At 39.4% G+C, this 19,237-nt stretch overlaps 3 protein-coding genes across 7 annotated transcripts in view; all 3 read left to right on the top strand.

Moving 5' to 3' along the window:
• LOC107653576 (39S ribosomal protein L54, mitochondrial-like) overlaps nucleotides 1-2,974 on the top strand; it is a 6,858-nt gene extending 3,884 nt beyond the window's left edge. The window contains exons 2-3 of the mRNA XM_016440314.1: nucleotides 1,884-2,040; nucleotides 2,565-2,974. Of these exons, the coding sequence (XP_016295800.1) occupies nucleotides 1,884-2,040; nucleotides 2,565-2,697 (290 nt within the window). The 3' untranslated portion in view covers nucleotides 2,698-2,974. The remainder of the gene's footprint in view (nucleotides 1-1,883; nucleotides 2,041-2,564) is intronic.
• Nucleotides 2,975-3,300: 326 nt separating this feature from the next.
• On the top strand, nucleotides 3,301-9,738 carry malt2 (MALT paracaspase 2). Of its 2 annotated transcripts, XM_016440383.1 has the most exons (17): nucleotides 3,301-3,556; nucleotides 4,476-4,627; nucleotides 4,722-4,888; nucleotides 5,044-5,174; nucleotides 5,253-5,403; nucleotides 5,482-5,663; nucleotides 5,749-5,845; nucleotides 5,947-5,991; nucleotides 6,076-6,117; nucleotides 6,210-6,413; nucleotides 6,545-6,722; nucleotides 6,813-6,887; nucleotides 6,963-7,090; nucleotides 7,270-7,419; nucleotides 7,531-7,688; nucleotides 7,883-8,020; nucleotides 9,251-9,738. In XM_016440383.1, exons 2-17 carry the CDS (start codon nucleotides 4,491-4,493, stop codon nucleotides 9,680-9,682), a joined length of 2,415 nt encoding a protein of 804 aa, XP_016295869.1. In that variant the 5' UTR covers nucleotides 3,301-3,556; nucleotides 4,476-4,490; the 3' UTR covers nucleotides 9,683-9,738. The 2 variants fall into 2 exon arrangements, with proteins under 2 accessions (XP_016295869.1, XP_016295868.1); XM_016440382.1 differs by having other exon boundaries at nucleotides 6,545-6,887.
• Nucleotides 9,739-10,498: 760 nt separating this feature from the next.
• LOC107653619 (scaffold attachment factor B2-like) lies at nucleotides 10,499-18,624 on the top strand. Of its 4 annotated transcripts, none has more exons than XM_016440374.1 (21): nucleotides 10,499-10,796; nucleotides 11,711-11,798; nucleotides 11,919-11,986; nucleotides 12,090-12,326; nucleotides 12,405-12,458; nucleotides 12,543-12,591; nucleotides 13,357-13,798; nucleotides 14,146-14,192; nucleotides 14,268-14,365; nucleotides 14,461-14,610; nucleotides 14,948-15,045; nucleotides 15,131-15,174; nucleotides 15,983-16,065; nucleotides 16,154-16,299; nucleotides 16,407-16,703; nucleotides 16,917-17,051; nucleotides 17,141-17,183; nucleotides 17,266-17,366; nucleotides 17,460-17,518; nucleotides 17,598-17,652; nucleotides 17,767-18,624. In XM_016440374.1, the coding sequence occupies exons 1-21, from the start codon at nucleotides 10,644-10,646 to the stop codon at nucleotides 17,885-17,887; spliced, it is 2,568 nt and encodes an 855-aa protein (XP_016295860.1). In that variant the 5' UTR covers nucleotides 10,499-10,643; the 3' UTR covers nucleotides 17,888-18,624. The 4 variants fall into 4 exon arrangements, with proteins under 4 accessions (XP_016295860.1, XP_016295862.1, XP_016295861.1 ...); XM_016440376.1 differs by having other exon boundaries at nucleotides 12,090-12,323; nucleotides 17,767-17,887; XM_016440375.1 differs by having other exon boundaries at nucleotides 14,149-14,192; nucleotides 17,767-17,887.
• Nucleotides 18,625-19,237: the final 613 nt, after the last annotated feature.

The raw sequence follows: 19,237 nt of genomic DNA, 5'->3' as shown, positions 1-19,237 counted from the left end.
CTACTTGCCACATAAGTAAATAATTAGACGCGAAATATTGATTTGAGTTGAAATATTTGAACGCAAAGCTTCCCTAAAGACAGCAGTTGCGAGCAAGTGGCAAATTCAAACTAGACGGACATTTAAGGGAAACGGGGCAGTCAAACCACTTATTACACAACATTTCACCACAAAAATAATTAAGGCAATAAAAGAATTAAGACGAAAATGGTTTAAACCCTTACCAGTTTGTTAGTTCATACCTCGGAATGTCGCGACTGACCAATCAGAATCAAGTATTCCACAGAGCCGTGTAATAATTTAGATTAAAAACTACTCATGCTGCATGTATGCTGCATCTTTGTTTGGATCATGATTAAATCCAGTGGTTGCCTGCCTCTAATTTTAAATGGCAAGAGCACAGACAAAGCCTTAGTTTTTTCATATTAAGAGATTTATTTTATTTGTGTAACTTACTTGCTTGATTTGGGAGTTTGTTTTAAAATTTCAATTTAGTTTTGTTATATTTCAATTTCACAAAGAAACGGGCAGCAATAGCCTAATAAAATGACACCTTTTCATTTACTACTGGATAATGTCTTCAATCTCATCATGTAAAAACAAAAAAATCGTGAGAAAATCGAATCGTGAGTTGAGTGAATCGTTACATCCCTAAAAACAGTGGATTTAACATCAAAATGTAACATCTAATGTTAAAATGTCAATGCAGCCTCCCTTTAAATACTTTAGTCAGTTCAAGAATAATTTATGCAATTTCATATTTATTTGAAAAAAAAAAATGTAAATAGCTATTTCATGTCTAATCTTGTATTGTTCAACTGGTCGAGGATGATATGGGATTTAGAAATTAATTAGTTATAAGTAATGCGATAATTTTTATGGAGTAAATGCTACAGTAATCTAATTAGGCCTACACTGCTGAAGATGTAATTAGGAGCTAGTAATTAATGACTTTTTTAGAGTACCTTACACAACACTGATCCACTGTTACTGATTTGTGAGCTCCTAGCATGCATTGCAGCATGAATAAATGATGCGGTTATTTTGTGCTGTTTGCTGACTTTATCCACAGAAGAAAGTAAGTCATACAGGTTTGCAGCGGCACGAGGGTGATTAAATGACTTACAAGAAAGACATGATTTTACTTTGGCTAAAGATCTCAAATGGACAAAACTAGACTTAACCAGACCATTGCATTAACCTGTTTATCAAGCTTCAGTTCACCGTCAAAGACAAGACTCAGATTTTTTACACTTGATTTAACATAGGGGGCAAAAGAATTAAAAGTTACCATATAGGTGGTTTTTGGGCTTCCTCTGTCCCGAACATTATGATCTCAAGTTTGGTTCTCTCATTCTAATTTAAAAAATGAAAAGACATCCATGACTTGATGGTCAGCAAGACAGGCAAAGAGAGAATCTAAACAATTCTTGAACTGTTTTAGGGGCAAATAAATCTGAGTGTCATCCGCATAACAGTGAAAAGACACATTATATCCCCTAAGGACTGAGTCCAGAGGAAGCATATGAAACAAGTTACTCTTAAACCAACAGCACCTTGTGCTGTTACAGTTATATATTTCAAAACATGTTTTGGGGCCACTATAACCATTCAGAAATATTAAAGACTAAATGCAACAAATAAAACACTTAGACTGTTTATTTGGTGGTCAAGCCTTACAATAAACAAAACCTGCAACTTCTGACCTTGTAGGTCCAATTTTCAAAACCTTAAGAATTAATTTGTCTAATATTATATTATATTATGCTGTTATTTTTATTTATATGGTTTTATATTCATATTTCATATGACATTTTTACATTATAAAATATTTAAATAGCTATTTTTATGAAATATTATTCTTGTTTTTTTTTTGTTTTTAGTAACCAAAGGCAAAGGTAAAGGAATGGTAAAGGAAGTTTTTAAGGGTCCAGAAGTCTGTAAGGATCCAGTGAGACTTTGCACACATGCAATCGGAGTCAACATCTTCAAACAAGGCGAGGATCCTCTTATTAAACCCAAGGAGGACTATCCAGAATGGTATGATGGTGTATTTTACTTTGTGCTTTTATAATGATTTTATTTATGAAAGTTTCCACCACAGAAAAAAAAAAAAAAAGATAATTGAAATTTTTGTATTTCACAATTCAGATTTTTTTTTATATATCTCACAATTCCAAATTCTAAACTTGTAATTGCGAGTTTTAAGTTGTAAATAATTCTGAATTTACATCTTTCAATTTTGACTTTTTTTCTCTGAATTTTATTTACATCTTGCAATTTTGTAGAGTTTATGTCTCACAATTCTGCTTTTTGTTTCCACCACCGAATAAAAAATAAAAAAAGGTAATTGTTCATTTTGTTGCAATTGTAAGTGTACATTTTACAATTCAGACTTTTATTCTCTCAATTGCGAGGGGAAAAAAAACAGAATTGTGAGATAAAAATTCTCAAATGCCTTTTTTTTTTTTTATTATCCGCTGGTGAAAACAATATTTCAAATTTGCTGCATATCAAGCTAGAAAAATGCCATGCTTGTATCTCAAGTTGTCCCATACCTTCAGGTTGTTTCAGTTGGACCTCGGTCCACCCAAAAACCTCAATGAACTTCAACCAGACAGTCGGGAATACTGGAAGCTTTTAAGGAAGGAGCATATTTGGAGACATAATAAACTGCATAAAGGCAAAAAGATGTAGAGGCTTTGGACAGAATTATGCATCTTTGAGAGCATGGCCTGGGTGAACCTTTGCCTTCCCAGCATTCACAGCGCACATTACCTGAGGCGCAGGTTGAGATATGTTTCTCTGCTGAGTGGACTTCAGATTTGGAGACATTTATCTTCTTTTCCAGTGTAACGAACAAATCAGTGCTATGTCAGAGGATTGGTTGTATTTTTGTTGTCATTCTTTGTATTATTAACGTCACTGTGTTATTTTTCTCACTTCTGTCTCATGAAAAAAATTAAATTCTAATGCGGAATGTCAAAGTGTATTTTCTTCCTTGCGTGCGCTTTCTCGTAGTCATGAAAAGTTGGAAATGTCAAAGTGAAATTGTTTGTTATAAGAGTCTAATTGTCAACAAAATTGTGGAAATCTTTAATCATGCAAAATTAATTTAACTATCTGACTGTCTGTATATTTGTCCTGTTGTGTGAGGTTACGGGTTTCATCTCTTCTTCAACAGGAGTGACTCGTCGACATGATGATGGCTTGCTGCTATAGGTCGAGAGAAGGTGAAAGTAAAAAGCTCGTGCTGCGCGTGGTAGGAGTGCATGCAAATACATGTTAGAAAGAGGAACTACTGACTGAAAAAGACAACTGCTGCGGATGTTTACCATACTGATTTACCGAGTCTGATAAGCATTAGTCGCAGTAACTGATTCAAAGTGAGTTAAAAGGATATTTAGTGTCCGATTGACCGATTATTGGTAAATCAGAGTGCGTACAGTGAGATCTTTTTTTAAATATTAATATTTGTGCTGCGGTCGCTTGACAACTTACGTTTTACGAAGCCGGGATAAACTCACTTCCTGGAGTCTAAATTACCGTATAACAGGTAAGTGTACTTTTGTCAGGTTAAGTTGAATTAAATAACAGCTTTTCATTTGATATATTTAATTTTACAAAATGAAATCGAACATTATATTAGTATACATACTGATCTGTGATCTAAATGCAATAATCTATATCGATCTTTTCTGATGATGGTGGCAATGATGTGACCGAGAACTAAATGTTTTAATTAATTACCTCTATGGTTGGTTAGTTAAACTTACTTTTCCCAAAGCATTGACAAATGTGTCGTATATATTAAAATATAGAGTGCATTCGGTTCCGCATTTTCATGTTACTTACTATAGGCTATGTTGGGTTCTTCTTTTAATACAGGAACAAAGTCAGCGTTAATATAAAACTCGTAATAAGATTTTTTTGTGTGTTTATGTAGTGTTTTTAATATATATATATATATATAATATATAAAAAGAAAATAATAGTAATATATGTTTGTAACAATAGCCAATAAGGATTTCTTAGATTATAAAAAAGAGAAGTCTTTCACACTAGATTAAAACACGTGTTCATGTGTACAGAAATGTAATTTTCATATTCAAGTTGATTAAAAAAATTTTTTTTGAAAAACGTCAGTAGCATTGACTACAAAATTTGGATTTAATATAAAAAATACCAATATGGATTAAGGTTTGTTTTTTATGGTTTTGATATTTGTTCTGTGATATTGGTTAAGAGGCTAGACAGAGTAATAACATTTGTTAGGAAATTCATGCACTGTCTGGGACATAGTTCCGTAAATGTTTGGTTTGGGAAGTTCACTGATAGTTTCTTTTGAAAAATCACAGAAATAGAAACCACTGGTACATTTTGTTGAACAACTGAAAACTAAATCTTACATCTTGGAAAAAAACATTCCAGTCTGACGAAAAATTTAAATAAACCTCTTGTCATTTATTTCTCAGATCATTTACCAAGTTATGGAGGACAAGAATTTGGGTGTAGAAACCCTGAGCGAGGCAGCGCTAAACAGACTTGGTTACATGCTAGACAATCTAGAGTGTGGTTGGAAACAGCTGGCAAAGGCAGTGGCCGAACAGCCACAGTTCTGCTATAGGTAGGTCATACATAGACTCAATTGTGTGAAATAACTAACCGATACTGTGCATGGTAGTGACCGATTCTCAATTAAAGAATCTACTTTTTTGCAGTGAGAAAGAGCTGACTGACTGCTCACTCAAAGTGCTAAATCCACATGGCAGTCCTGGCCGATACCTGCTTGCCCTCCTTGCAGATAGAGGGTGTACCTTGGCTTTCCTGCTTCAGTGCCTGAAGAAAATCGAGCACAGAGAGGCTGCTGGATTTCTCACTACACATGGTAGCTAAATATATATACGAAATGATTATGATCTAATCTAGAACAGTTCCTCCATCCTCACTGTGGTGTGCCTTTGTGGTTAGAGTTTTGGTTTGATAACCCAGGCCAAAAAGGGTGAGTCATATCACTCAGGTGTTATTTGTTTTTTTGGGTAGTGATGGAGCAGATTGACATCACACTCCAGCCACAGAGTCAGCGGGTACCAGAGGGAAGTCCCGTGGTTCTGAGCTGCAGAGCAGTTGGAACTGTGGACCTCACCTACCAGTGGTTCAAGGGCAAAGTTGAGGTCTGGTGCACTAAATTTGTAACTGAACCTACTGATTTGAAATATTACCCTAAGTCTGGTTCTTTATGTTCTCGGTAGGTGCCAGGAGGCAATGGCCCAGAGCTGGTGCTGAATCCTGTTAGTCCGGCTCAACAGGGCCCCTACATCTGCCGTGTAAGTTCTGGGGAAAGGTACGTCTTCTCCAACTGGGCCCATGTACGTCTAGTGAGGTCTGGAGGCGCAAGTGCAGGCATGTGAAGATTTCACTTTAAGCTGAGTCTGAAATGAATCACATTTCCTTCATCACTGATAAATATGTCAATTGTAGGTTCCAGCTACTTCCCTTCATCAGCTAGTGGGTTGTATGTAACTCAGCAACCTAGGCCTCAAGTGTTGATGGAGGGAGACACTCTCTATCTCGAATGTACTGCTCAGGCCAACCCGCCTCCCCAGTTCCAATGGTATCTTAACAAACAGCCAATGCCAAACTGTACTAGAAGCATCTTAAAGGTACTCATCAAAGTCTCACAGTTGAATGTGTAGAGTAATTCACTTGAATTTACTTACTTGGGCATCTATATGTGCTTGTCCTCAGATTCCATGCATAACCACAGCAGACAGAGGTACATATACTTGCAAGGTTTACAACCTCTATCATGAAGCGTGGAGTGATCAGGTCCAAGTAAACATCGGTAGGACGCCAAGACAAAATTATTTATAATTATCCCCTTAAATATAAATGAAATAAATAGATAAAAGATTTTTCTTTATAGCATGGCCTGTTTTCACTCAGGTCCTGGTTCCTTTTCTGATGCCTCATGGGAAGCGCCTAAAGTAGGTAAGCACAATCTGTTTAATTGTATGAATTTAACACATCTACTGATGTTTTCTTGTCACTCACATGCACTATTATGTTTTACAGGTGCTCCTGATGCAGGTCCAAGGCAAATTGGTGATTGTTGCGGTAAGTGATAAGCAGAAGTGTGGTGGTTACTCTTGGCATTTATTGTATTCAGAGGATCTGCTATGTCAATCTTGTCACTTCAAAAATTATAGCCACTGATAAGGTAGCACTGCTTATTGGGAACATGAACTACCTGCATCACCGTCAGCTGAGAGCTCCCATGGCAGATGTGCATGAGTTGACAAACCATCTACGCCAGTTAGACTTTAAAGTCGTCGCTCTGCTGGACCTCAACTGGCAGGAGATGCATAGTGCTGTTACTGAGTTCTTGCTGCTGTTGGATCGAGGGGTTTATGGTTAGTTCCTTGTTGCATCATTTGGATTTCTGCAACTATAGAATGTTAGGCCAGTTTCTAAGTTCTACACATCCTGATTGTTTGTTTATTAAAAACATTTGGATAATTTCATCCATGTCCACCATTTCAAGGGCTGTTGTACTTTGCTGGTCATGGCTATGAAAACTATGGGAACAGTTTCATGGTACCCATCGATGCTCCAGCCTCTTATACCTTCAAGCACTGCCTCTGGGTGCAGGATGTGTTACAGCGCATGCAAGAGCGCCAGACGGGACTTAATGTCTTTCTATTGGACATGTGTCGGAAACGGTGCAGTTTGATTCATAAGTGTATCAGTTCTGAATTATTGTGCATAAAATTTTACTTGAAACTGACACTTCAGTTGTGTTGTTCATTCAGAAACCCAAATGACGAAAGCATCCCACAACCTGGCCCCTTGAGAGTGACAGCAAACATAGTGTTTGGCTATGCAACGTAAGTCTAATGCAATGACAATCATTTTATTGACATCTAGAAATTGTGATTACAATCTTCACATTCTGGATTCAGGTGTGTTGATGCCGAAGCATTTGAAGTAAATAAAGACGATCTCTCTAATGGAATCTTCATGAGCTTCCTTAAGAAAAGACTGATGGAGCCAGAGAAGGTCACGGTCATACTTGACAAAGTAGCTGAAGGTTTGGGAATAATGTTCAAATCTGTTGGTATTGACATTTTGTTTGAACTACTTTTCAAACAAAAAATGTTACAAAATGTGCAATTACTTTTATGACACATCTACGTCACAGGCTCCTATAAAAAACCTGATGACAGCAAGTGTGACCGCATAGTTTTACAGAGTCAGTGTCCATTGCAGACATGGGAAGGTGTGAAATCACTCGTGGTCGGCAGGCTCTAGAGCTGCGCAGTAATCTCTCGGAGCGTCGTGCCCTGACAGACAGCATTCAGGCTCCAGCATGCCAAGTCACAGCGTCAACACGAAACTTACAGTGGGCCATCGCTCATGGTTCGACCTTTTCATAATAAAACCCCTTTAGTTTATATCCTTATGCAAAGCACTTTGGCTGTAGATAAAATTATGATATACATAATGGCGATATTGTGTGAATTGTTCCAGTCCTCCCAGAGAGCTGCTGTCTTCAGTTCGAATGTGGTGTCAGGGTACAGCTAGGATTTGCTGCAGAGTTCTCCAATATCATGATCATCTACTCTCAGATATTGGAGACTCCTAAAGACATTTTGTCCTGCTCTGCTCAGCTCTCTGATTTTACAGAGGTAAACTGACTTTCTTGATCTGCAAAGAATGTATTGAATTAGTCCTGAGAAAATATAACATAAAGATGTATCATTAATTGCTTTCCTATTAATTAAATACATTGCCTTTTCATGGCCTGCTTTAACTTGGTGTATCTTCTGTTGATTGTTAATGAATTTTTCTGTAGTCAGTTTTGACAATGATATAATTTCAGGGTCCTGAAGTAGACCTGAAGCACAGCAATCAGGAGAGTCTTTGCGAGGCTGGCAGCTTACTACTGTCCATGGATGATCTACTGCCTCTGGAACAGCCTCAGCTCTTCACTCGTATTAGTGCCCTGCAAAGGCTCAAGGTACAGTATGTGTACAGTATTATACAGGAGTTGGTCAAAATGAGGGAACACCTGGAAATAGGCAATATTTCTTTATTATTGGGTAGGTGATTTCGGAAAGGCTAGCAATAACAAGCTAGCTTTGAAAGCAAGATCCCACCCTCCCTGCATAATCACTCTGCAAAGCCACTGTTCAAAACACATGAATGCGCTCAGGCAGTCCAGAGGCTAACCAGTGACAAAATGAGAGACAGTGTTGGTGGAGAGATGAATGCAATGCTGTCAGATTACCTCATGTCTCATTTGCCGGTGAGAAAACATTACAGTACAAAGCGTATAATATTACAATAATAATGCCTTCCATTCTTGCTCGGTCTGCAATAGCGTAACGGAACACGCTGATGACGTATCATGTCCACGTGAACAGGGTGCACAGAGGTGTCCAAATACAAACGTTGACAGGCAGATGAGACAGCTTATCATAATCTTCGGATCCTGATAGGCTCTAGTGGAATGTCATCTATCAGCCACTTATTTCAGAGAAGTTGAAGGGAATCTGCTTCTCATTCTTCTCTCCAAACTGTTCAAAGTCAGGTGATTTTCAGGTGATTTTTCTGGCCAGGGCAGATGTTGAAGTTTTAAGATCAGGTTTAAGATCACACCATCATTTTCACATTTTAGTATTGGTGATTAAAATTTTAGCAGGTGCAGCACTTTCAAGGATGTTGGCTTTGTGAAGCTCTCTGTGGTAAGTTTTTGTGGAATCTAGGTATTTATGGTGACTTGAGGTTTGCTGTCATTTTGCAGCAGTAGTTCTGTGTTGTTTGGACACAATCCTTCATAGTGTTCGACGGCCCATATTATCCACTTTTCGGTTTTCGCCTGCTATTCTTCTTTGCTGATAACGTCTTGCCATGCTTTGTGTACGTAGTCATAATTGTAAAGACTGTTGTTCCTAAAACATTGAACAAATTGGGCTGTTAAGGTTACGGATGTTCCTGCTAAACGGGCTTCAATGACTTGTCCTTTTTGGAAGGCTGACAAATCACTTCACTGAGCACTTGTACTAAACACTGAAAAGATAAATAAAAGATAATCAACTTTTGTTTTTTCACTGTAGCCTACACAAATTTGATTAACCCCTATAATAATGGGTGTTCACAATATTTTGTCCAATCCCTGTATATTTAATGTATTACGTATAAAGCATATATATTATAAGGCATATCTTACTTGCTTTTCCCCTCACAGAAAGAGCTCTCGTTTACTGTTTGTATACACTACAAGTACACTAATCTGGATGAAGAGGTCTTGGAAGAGCAAAGAGTCAGTGTAGGCAAACCATTAGTGTCAAAACTCAACCTCCACGAGCCACGACTCTCTCACACCTCCTCCTCTGACCGACAAATCTCCAGTATGATGGAGTCTTCATCCTTCAGTGAAAGCTTCAGAGCTAACCTGCCCAACTTAAACCCTTCCTCCATCGGATCTGCATCTACATCCTGGTCCTACTATCAAGGACCCATGGAATCACCCACATTTTCTAGCTTAAAGAATGAACCAGAGGAAACCATATGTCCTGAGTTCCTTGAAGCCGAAGAACCTCCCGCCATCAAGAGTTTGCCTAGCGCCTCTTCTCAGGAGCTCCCATTTAAATTTAGCAACTTACCAAATTCCATTTAGCAGGAAAGTGTTCAAAGCTGTGCATCTTGGATGCTACAGTGTATGTTACAGTGTGATTTTTTTTTATATTTCACCCTGACTGCCATGTTACAGAAGCTTGTGAATGTAATGTAACTGAGAAAGCTGGTGTACTCTTACAGCTTACAGTATCGTATTGTTGATACATTTGCCAGTGCATTAAATTATCCTAGTTTGTCTTCATTTGTTTTTTTTCATTAAACTACACCACAAATGATTCTGTCTGTGGTAATGATTGTAATGTATCTATCGCTTGAATTTCATCATGCTAAACAAAATACATATCTAGCAATAAAACAAATCACCAATAACAAATCCCCTGCAGTTCCCATGCTCCTGACAAACCAATCTTTCCAAACATTTTGTATCGTTAATTGACGCAAACATGCAAGTCATATACACTGTTTTTACCCTCTAAAACATATCAGCACACACTATGTTAGGTGACCTTGACTGACATGCAACGTGTAATTATAATCTGCTACTCATAATGTCTAAGTAAGACCAAGTAACATTATTTTTAGAAAAACAGGCAAAATATTATATCAAGTTCCTGCACTCCTTTCAAAATGCTCTTAAATATTATCATCACATCAGCTAATGTAACATTTTATGAATAACTGACTAAATAGACTATTTTTGTATAACATTCGATTTCCATTCCCACCTGTAATGTATCAAATTTGCAAAAACCTTCTTGGACAACAGTTTTTCCCGCGCTCCTGTCAAACCGACCTTGACCATGCTGACGCTTGCGCGCATGCGCCTAAAATCCCAAGGCAGACGCATGCGCAGGACGCCAGTGGACTGCGCCATTTTGTTTCGACTGAGAAAGTAAACGCTGTTCATCGCGCTCTGTAAAATTCGGTGAGTGTGCGCGGGGTAGAGAGAGAGAGAGACTCGTCCTTCTGCTTCCACCGTAACGTTCTCACAACCTGAAAACATGTCAGACTCGTCGACAGCAGACGTGGGGCCTGTGGAGGCGGGCGTTCGTAAATTATCGGAGCTGAGAGTGATCGATTTGAAGGCCGAGCTGAAGCGCCGAAATCTCGACATCAGCGGCAATAAGAGCCTGCTTTCAGAAAGACTCAAAAAGGCAAGAGATATAACACCAGATATAAACATATCTAATCATTTTGCAACTCCTGTTATATATTAGATTAAACAAGCTTTGCATGCATACTGGTGTGGATGTTTACTGTAGTAACGTTACATGTGCTGTTTATAGGCGATTCGTGTTCTGTTTTTGCTGATAGGATGCATTGGATTACTAGTGTTAATTTGTCAAATGCATTAAAAAAATGTTTGCATTAGGGGCTCAATCCCTAACTGGTTGTCAGGAACCCTTGATTTATGGCAGATTTATGTGTTTTGCTCTCCTTCCACTCTAACGTTAGCTCCGGGAATAATATATACATATATATATAGTACATATGTTCATATGACTTTATTCTTTTACACGATCGGCGTTTTATGGAGGGATATGAAACGCGTTCAATTCGGAGCTGAAAGTGACTGGCTGCACTCAAGCGGCAGCAACCCACCAGTCGGGATCTCGGCCATTTGAGCACGTTATTTGTGATAAACCTCCCCAAAATGTCGACAGTTTAAAAGAATAGACCTATAAGAATGTATTAATAATCATACAATAGTATATTTCCTTGCAGAGACAGCGTTAGAGAACGCGTTAAACTCGCAGCGCTCTTGCGGCTGATTGAGCGGCATCGCTGCCATTTTAACACTTTATTTGTGATAAACCTCCCTAAAATGTCGATCATGTAAAAGAACGGACCCATATTTTATTTTATTTTTACACACAACCGTGGCTGTTTCAGACATCAAACTGGCTTTGCAGGATGTTTTGAATTCAATGCTTACGTAATATGCAGTGAATGAAGTGTAGGTTGTCATTGTAGAATAATTATGGATTGTTGTGACGCTGTAAACAGTAGGCAGATGGGTGGCAGTTAGACTTGTATTTGACTCTATAAATCATACTTTCATTTTTAGGTCATTGAAGAAGAGGGCGGGAATCCAGATGAGATCATTGTACACCTAGAGATAACTCCTAAAAAAACACCTCGGCGAACTCCAAAAGGTAAAAGTGTGTTTCTTTTTTTTTTAAACTCATTTTCTACATAATTATGTTTCACAAATCAGCACAAAACTTGCTTCAAGTTTATAGTTTGAAAACATATTTTTCTGTTTCGTTCTATAGGAAAGAGACAGGATGAACCTGATGAACCTGAAGATTGCACCCTTGAGGAGGACTCTGTTGATGGCCAGGTGCTTCATCATATAAAGTTGTTCACGGATATGATCTATGTAACTGGGTTGGGTTATTTTGCATAGGTTTATCAAAATTAAGAGCCGCCTTTACTTCCTTCAGGAGGACCTAGATGCTATTCCAGAGAACCTTCATGAGATGGATATTATGGACATGAATGTCCTGGATGAAGCTGATATGGGCAATGGAGGTGGGCCTGATGGTGATGAATATGACGAGGAGGTTCTAGACACCTTGTCGAATGAAGAGAACACAGACAACCTGAGGGAGGATGATGCAAATGACCATGACGTGGAGGATGTCTGTGATGTTGTCATGAGTAAATCTGGGGAGGAGGAGGTGAGGTTTTAAAATTAGCCATTGATACCGCCGTTCTGTTCTTATTGCACATTGTGTGACGCTTTCTTTGGCTTTCAGGAAATGGAGCCTAATGACGCAGATGTGGATGAGAACCAGGAAGCGCCTTGTCAGGTATTCAAGTTAACATTTTTGAGAGTTGTTTCTTTCTGATGGGCGTTGGGTTTCTTTTATTCATCTTTACTTATTTTCCATTAGCAGGGGGATGATGGTGAGCATGGATGCGAGGACACAAAAAGTGAAAAAGGTACTGTATGGGGTTTTCTGGAATTGCTCTTAAGGTCAGGGTGAAGCCTTAAAGTCCTTTTAGTATAAATGTATCAGGTTACTCAGGAACAAGAGACTGGAAATCCAAAGTTGATTACTGGCTTTATGCATTGCTGTCAATAGACATTTAGCCATTTATATTGATTTATAACCACTTTATAGTCACATGCTTTTTTTGGAAGGTGCAGATATGCAAAGAGCCAGTAATCTGTTTCAGTTAGCACATAGATTGGTTTAAATGGTTGTTGCAGATGCAATTTAGTGTTTCTAGGTTGCCTAAAGAAGACCACAAAGAGAAGATGAGAAGAATTGGATCATGCTGAAGCAAAATCTCTATAGGACTCAAAGTTTGTTAATTGGAGATTTCACTAATGGACCATTTGCTTGTTTCAAAAGAAACACAATTCCTGTAAAGACAGCACAAGCTGCTGCTTCCATATCACGGACACTTCAAGTACTAAAGTCGACGATGGACACTCGAATGTGGTGCAGGTCTTGTGGCTTTCCCTAGTCAACAGCTTGCCCTCTGCTTTGGGGTGCAGGTGAACTGAAAATAAATGGCCTGTTGTCTGGAAGCTTGTTGATTGTTCTCGCTTTGGTTTTTCCAGTCTCTTCACAGGGTAGCTTGCCTTTGCTTGTGTATGAGACAGCAGAGGGCCACGTCCTAGTCCAGTTCCACGATAACCATTGCAATGTCTCAGAAGTGATTAAACTCTGTGCCATTCTATTCCTGTTAAATCCGTAGAAAGTGAGAAAGTAGCCGGGTCTTGTATATCAGAGCCACTTAAGGAAGACACCACTGAAGAGCCGACTGAAGACGAGAAATCTTCTGTCTGGGATTCTCACAAAGAGGAAGACAATGTGCAGGACCTCACTAACACCGAGGAGGCCACCAATTTGGAAGCAGAATCGTCAGCCTGTGAAATGGACGTTGATGCATCAAAGCAAAGTGAAATTGAATCAACAAGCAAGGACCAAGAAAACATTCAGGACAATTTGGTGGACACCGAGAGCACTTCTGCGCAGGCCGCTAATGCTAGCGAAACAGATTTGTGCGATATCGAAAGCGCAGTTGATTCGGAAAGGGCATCTAAAGGAGAAGCGGTCGAGGAATGCAAGAAGACTGAACCTGCTGAGTCTTCAGAAGTGAAAGAGTCCTCTGTAGAGGATGATGATCAGAAAAAGAGGTTTGTTGTTTTCTGTCTACTAGAACAATGGCTTTCTTTGTTTCATTGGCTCCTTTTTTAACAAGTATGGGTGCTCTTGGGAGGTGTAAGCAACTGCGCATTTCGTCTACCATTTTGTCATTTCTACCTTCAAAAAGTAATGTACCAGAAATTTGGTTCGCCATCTTAGTCCAAGGTATGTTTGACGTAATTGGGCTTCACATGACTATTTAAGTTGTAGTATCCAAATCTTTGTTCATTGCTTGAGGTTGTTTGTCCTCACTAGGTGGGTATTTGTTTACCAACACTGGTGATCCCATTTAAACTGCCCATTCAATTTCTCATAATGCCGTTTTGTTTTTCTCTAGTAGTGATGAGGATACATCAAGCAAGCCTGACTCGAAAGATGATAAAGGTGGGTGTCCAGTGGACTACTTTTAAACAAGAAATTGTTTCTGGATTTTTCTAAATTGATTATGTGCCCTATCAGGTAGCGCAGCTGCTAGCGGAAGGAACCTCTGGATCAGTGGACTCTCTTCAACCACCAGAGCGACCGATCTAAAGAATCTGTTTAGCAAATATGGCAAGGTCTGCATGTTACAGAAAACTAGACATTGGAAGTTAGGTTTTACTGAGGTTAGACATTGTCCTGATCCATTATTACATGTCCGTACTTCTTGCAGGTTGTTGGTGCTAAAGTAGTAACAAACGCCCGAAGCCCAGGTGCTCGCTGCTATGGCTTTGTTACGATGTGCTCTACTGAGGAGGCCACAAAGTGCATCAGCCATCTGCACAGAACTGAGCTGCACGGCCGCATGATTTCAGTTGAAAGGGTACATGGTTTAGTTTATTATTAAGGTGCTAACACTCTAGAGGAAGCCTGAAATCACTGCGAGTGTTCATTGGTGTCTCATTCACCAATGACAATTCCTACATTTGGAGATCCAATTCACTTGATTTGTTTTATTTCAAACTGACTTGACTCTCACTTGAAATGGATCTTCTTTCCTTGCAGAAGGTTTCTCTCGTGTGTAAGGGCCTTTATTTCTAAGCTTTCAATTATGAATTGCACCAGTGCATGAAGTATTGAATCAGTGTTGGGTGGCTGTCAACATTATTGACGCTAGGTGTGGAGTCAAAGCCAGCTGATTGATCTGTATCTGTATTTAGGCTAAAAACGAGCCTGCCGGAAAGAAGCCTGCTGACAAAAGCGATACCAAAACGTCTGGCAGTGACAGAAGACACTCTTCGGACTCAAAGACAGAAAAGTAAGTTGTAGATCATTAGTATTTGAAGACATCGCTGCATGCCAAATAAGTGTAACAATCTCATCATACGGATTCATCCTTACAGATCTGAGAACAAAGAGGAGAAGTCTGAAAACTCTGATGGAAAAGGTAAAAATATTAGCTTGCATTCACATTTGTTAATACCTTAAGTAGTATCTTAAGGCTGCACGAGATAGCTTGACTTAAAACTTTGAATTGAATAAAAAATGACAAGGAGGCTAAGCAGTTAATAATAAAATAAGAACAAATGAAGAAATGACGAATGATAGCACAAATAAAAAATAACGATAGGCCTACAAATGAAATAAATTGCTTTTTAGTTTTTCAGGTAGGTCTAACACACAGTAGGGCTATTAAGAGATTTTTTTTTTTTACCAATTATCCAAATAATGTTTAATCCTAGAAAGCTATTATCAGAGGACACGTGAGCATAACGGTTAGCAGATCAATGAATGAGAGGGCAGCGTTACCAGAGTTGCCCATTTACCACACCTTGTTACAGCACAGTAGGGCTATTGCAAACAGAAACAATACTGTACTACATAGATGTTTCCTGTCAGCTCGATTTTTGAGTGGACTGCTGTTCCGATGAGCATGAACGGTATATGAGTGGAGCACTCATATGGGCCGTGAGCGACTGAGCGGAGCACACACACGCATAGAGCGGGATAATACGCAGAGCGTCACACCACGTGAAAGTGAATCCTGAGCGGTCGGAATTTCAGTGCATCTCCAGTTATTGGTGACATTAGAAATGGATATTATATAATAGCTGCTTTTTTTAACATTTTAGCAATTTAAAAATATTAAAAAAGGATTTTTTACACGGCACCCCTGCTCTCGACAGATGGCACCCCGGTTGGGAAACACTGTCTTAAGGTGTCCAGATCTTAATGGTTCAATCTTGCCATTACAGAGCCAGGAGGAGAGAGGACTGTCGTGATGGACAAGTCAAAAGGAGAGCCAGTCATCAGCGTGAAAACAAAAAGCAAAGAACGAGTATGTTTCATAATTGGAGCTGTTTTAAATCCAACTGCCTTGTGGTTTTGGAAGTGTTGTTGAAGTGACGCACCAATTTCTGTTTTAGAGCACTAAGAGTCGTGACCGTAAGTCCTCCAGCAAGGAGAGGAAGGACATTTTGTCGTTTGACCAGATCAAAGAGCAGAGAGAGAGGGAGCGCCAAAGGCAGAGAGAACGAGAGATTAGAGAGGTGGAGAGACGCAGACACTCTGGGTAACTACTGCCTCCTATCATCATCTTCCCCTCAGCCCGATCTAGTGTTCAAAAACCAATGTAGCAGTTTTCCCACTGATTTCTCAACCTGTTAAATTACATTCCAGTGAGCGAGACCGTGACAGCCGTTCGGAGCGAGAGCGTATCCGCCTCTTCAGGGAGCGGGAGGAGAAAGAGAGGTTGATGAGGAAGCGCAACTGGCTGGAGGTGGAGAAGCAGCGACTGAATTCCGATCGCATGGAGCGCGAGTTTCTGGAGCGCGAACGTCTCCGAATAGAGTACGAGCGGCGGCGTGAACAGGAGCGCATTCATCGTGAGAGGGAGGAGCTGAGGCGACAACAGGAACAGCTACACTTTGAACAGGACCGACGTCCCCTTAAGAGGCCTTATGACATGGATGGAAGGTATGCATAGAGTAGGGTTGCCGAATTCCCAAATATTTCTTCTGCAAAAAATTAGCAAAACCAGGAAAAGACAAGGTTTCCACAACCAACTTCTAACTCTACCTGATTCTTTTTAGAAGTTCACTGACTAGGAGCATCTTGATTTGTCAGTTCTGACCCTGCAGCAGTGTCTGGGTTTGTCCAGTTTTTCTGTTTCCTCTTTCAAATGTGCAGAAAAGATGACTGGCAGATGAAGAGAATGACCATGGATGATCGCTATGGACGGTCGGATTTGGGACGTCAAGATCGCTACCAAGACTTTGACCACAGAGACCGCAGCCGCTATCAGGATGACGTGATGATGGACAGGTAATGCGAGCTGTGTCCAATGGCACCCAAATTTCTTGTGTATAGATTTTGCTACTATACTGTAATAATTTGCATTCCTTTTCAAACAGGAGAGACAACCGAGGCGGGATGCAAGGAGACAGAGACAACCAGGTAAGAAAAGTCCTTCACAGACAATCATTAGATTTAATCCTAGGTATTGGACGGCATCTCATCATATTTTCTCCATTCACAGCCCTTTTCAAATCGGGACAGACATGGCAGGGACAATCGTGACAATTGGGGTGGCAGCTTTGACAAGCGTGGAATGAATCCTTCGAGGCCAGTGCCAGGCGGGTAAGTTGTTTTTTCTCTTCTCGTCAGACGTGCTGCTTCATTAAATGGCAAAGACCTCTCTTTGTTCAGTTGTTTTGCTCTGCTTACTTTAAGTCGTGACAACCGAGACTGGGAGCCTGGACGTAAAATGGACGGGGACAGAAACTGGCAAGGTTTGTCCGATAAACATCTGTTAAGTTCAGAAAAGGTTGCATGTTCTCTTTCTTTCTGACTTACTACCTTTCTTTTTAGGAGCAGACCGAGGTGTCCCGGGACAGGGTCACATGGCACGGGGTGGAATGGCAAGGTAGCGAGATTTACGCTTTTATTGTCGTGTTTGGACTGTGGTGGGTATCATGGGTAAATTTTACCAGTTTTTTTTTTTTGTTGCACCTGAAACTTATATTTGTCTGCTCTGCAGCCGAGGTGGATACATACAGACAGGGACGTCCCAGTCACTCTCTGGAGCCTTAAACCGACCGAATCAGGTGATGCAAGGCAGCGGAATGCAGGGAGGCGGAGCCTTTGGTCGACGCTATTAACTTAAAACCTCTTCCCTTGTGTATCTGTTGTGTGTAAAGAAACTTTGCAGCTTGTACATTGCCAATCAGGCTTTGTAATTGTATTTTTTAAGTCCACTTTTCTTTTCATGGTGTAAAGACTAACAGAAAATTGGTTACATTGTGTAAAGTTTTTTTAATATTTTAATTTTTTTTTTTTTTCAATATTTTTTTCTCCATTCCACATCTTTAGATTTTAGTCATTTTTGTTGTTGGTGAATGCTCAGGAATGTTTTGCTAAAATGAAACCTCTTTGACACCATGAACTTGATGTTCCCTTGTTTTTGATGTGTTTCAATAAATTGATTGTGGAATTTTCTGTAGGGAAAGGTACTCTCGTTTAATTATGATGCACATGTTAGCATCGTATTGCCATTAGGTGGCACTCTTAGTCTAAGCATTAGAGGAATTGAAGAATGCTGGCAGAGCTATGAGAATGCAAGTATATATTTTTTTTACGTTTTCAGAAATATTGTGCTACATATTAAGTTGCATATGTTGATTTCGTATTTGAGGTTTGCACTAACAAGCACAGCTTAATAATATGTGGCATCTCTCTGTAGTCTTGGTTAGAGTGTTAGATGTATTGCATTTCTAAACTGAGCAAACAGATGGCATTACCATCATTTCCACCAGCCAATTGCTCAATACATCTTGATTATTCAGAGCATGACTTTCATTGTGTTGGTGGACTGTGGTTTTTAATAAACCATTATAAATAAATGCACTTTTGCATGACTTTTAAATGTCAAAAGATCAAACGGTTGCATTTTGTGGAAGTGTAATCACTGGAGTATTAGATCACTAATATTTCTAATCATAACCCTCGAGTTCCCATATTGCAAAGGAATCCATTTCCTGAATGTTTTATTTTAGTGTATGTCCTGAATCACTCTGGTAGTTTTTTTTATGGTTCAGATGTTCCTCAGAATTTTATAAGTTAGGGGGCGCCTTTGTTCCAACTTTGAGTATCTGCATACAGTCCTGAATCTGTTTTCAGTTAATAATTATGACAACAAACTACAGGGATATTGTGCATTGGTAGCATGAAATTATCCATGGTAGTGTTATGGGATGTTTAATATTTCAATACAAATCACTGCAGTACAACTTTTGGTGGGAGCAGGAATTCGTAATGGTCATCCCATATGTTTGAGTGTTTAAGAGTAATTAGCAACAAAGATATCGATAGAAATCAATGAAACCTTTGGTTTGACTCCAGGGACTCGTAACAGATGATATCCTGGGTGGTGGTGAAGTTGGTGTATGATGTTTCAGTTCTTAAATGTCCTAAAATAACCTCTGTCTCAAGTGATAGCTTCTGGGGGGGGG

Source organism: Sinocyclocheilus anshuiensis, unplaced genomic scaffold (genome assembly GCF_001515605.1).
Source record: "Sinocyclocheilus anshuiensis isolate Anshui unplaced genomic scaffold, SAMN03320099.WGS_v1.1 scaffold1079, whole genome shotgun sequence".
Lineage (NCBI taxonomy): Eukaryota > Metazoa > Chordata > Actinopteri > Cypriniformes > Cyprinidae > Sinocyclocheilus > Sinocyclocheilus anshuiensis.
This window is presented reverse-complemented; position numbering and strand designations above follow the sequence as displayed.

Excerpts from the sequence above, each read along its gene's own strand:
- LOC107653619 (XM_016440374.1), top strand. The coding sequence starts at position 10,644 with ATGTCAGACTCGTCGACAGCAGACGTGGGGCCTGTGGAGGCGGGCGTT. Across the intron at positions 15,046-15,130 it reads TCGGACTCAAAGACAGAAAA|ATCTGAGAACAAAGAGGAGA; the intron begins GTAAGTTGTAGA and ends TCATCCTTACAG. Across the intron at positions 17,052-17,140 it reads GATGACGTGATGATGGACAG|GAGAGACAACCGAGGCGGGA; the intron begins GTAATGCGAGCT and ends CTTTTCAAACAG.
- malt2 (XM_016440382.1), top strand. The coding sequence starts at position 4,491 with ATGGAGGACAAGAATTTGGGTGTAGAAACCCTGAGCGAGGCAGCGCTA. Across the intron at positions 5,404-5,481 it reads GTCTGGAGGCGCAAGTGCAG|GTTCCAGCTACTTCCCTTCA; the intron begins GCATGTGAAGAT and ends TGTCAATTGTAG. Across the intron at positions 5,664-5,748 it reads GTACTAGAAGCATCTTAAAG|ATTCCATGCATAACCACAGC; the intron begins GTACTCATCAAA and ends GCTTGTCCTCAG.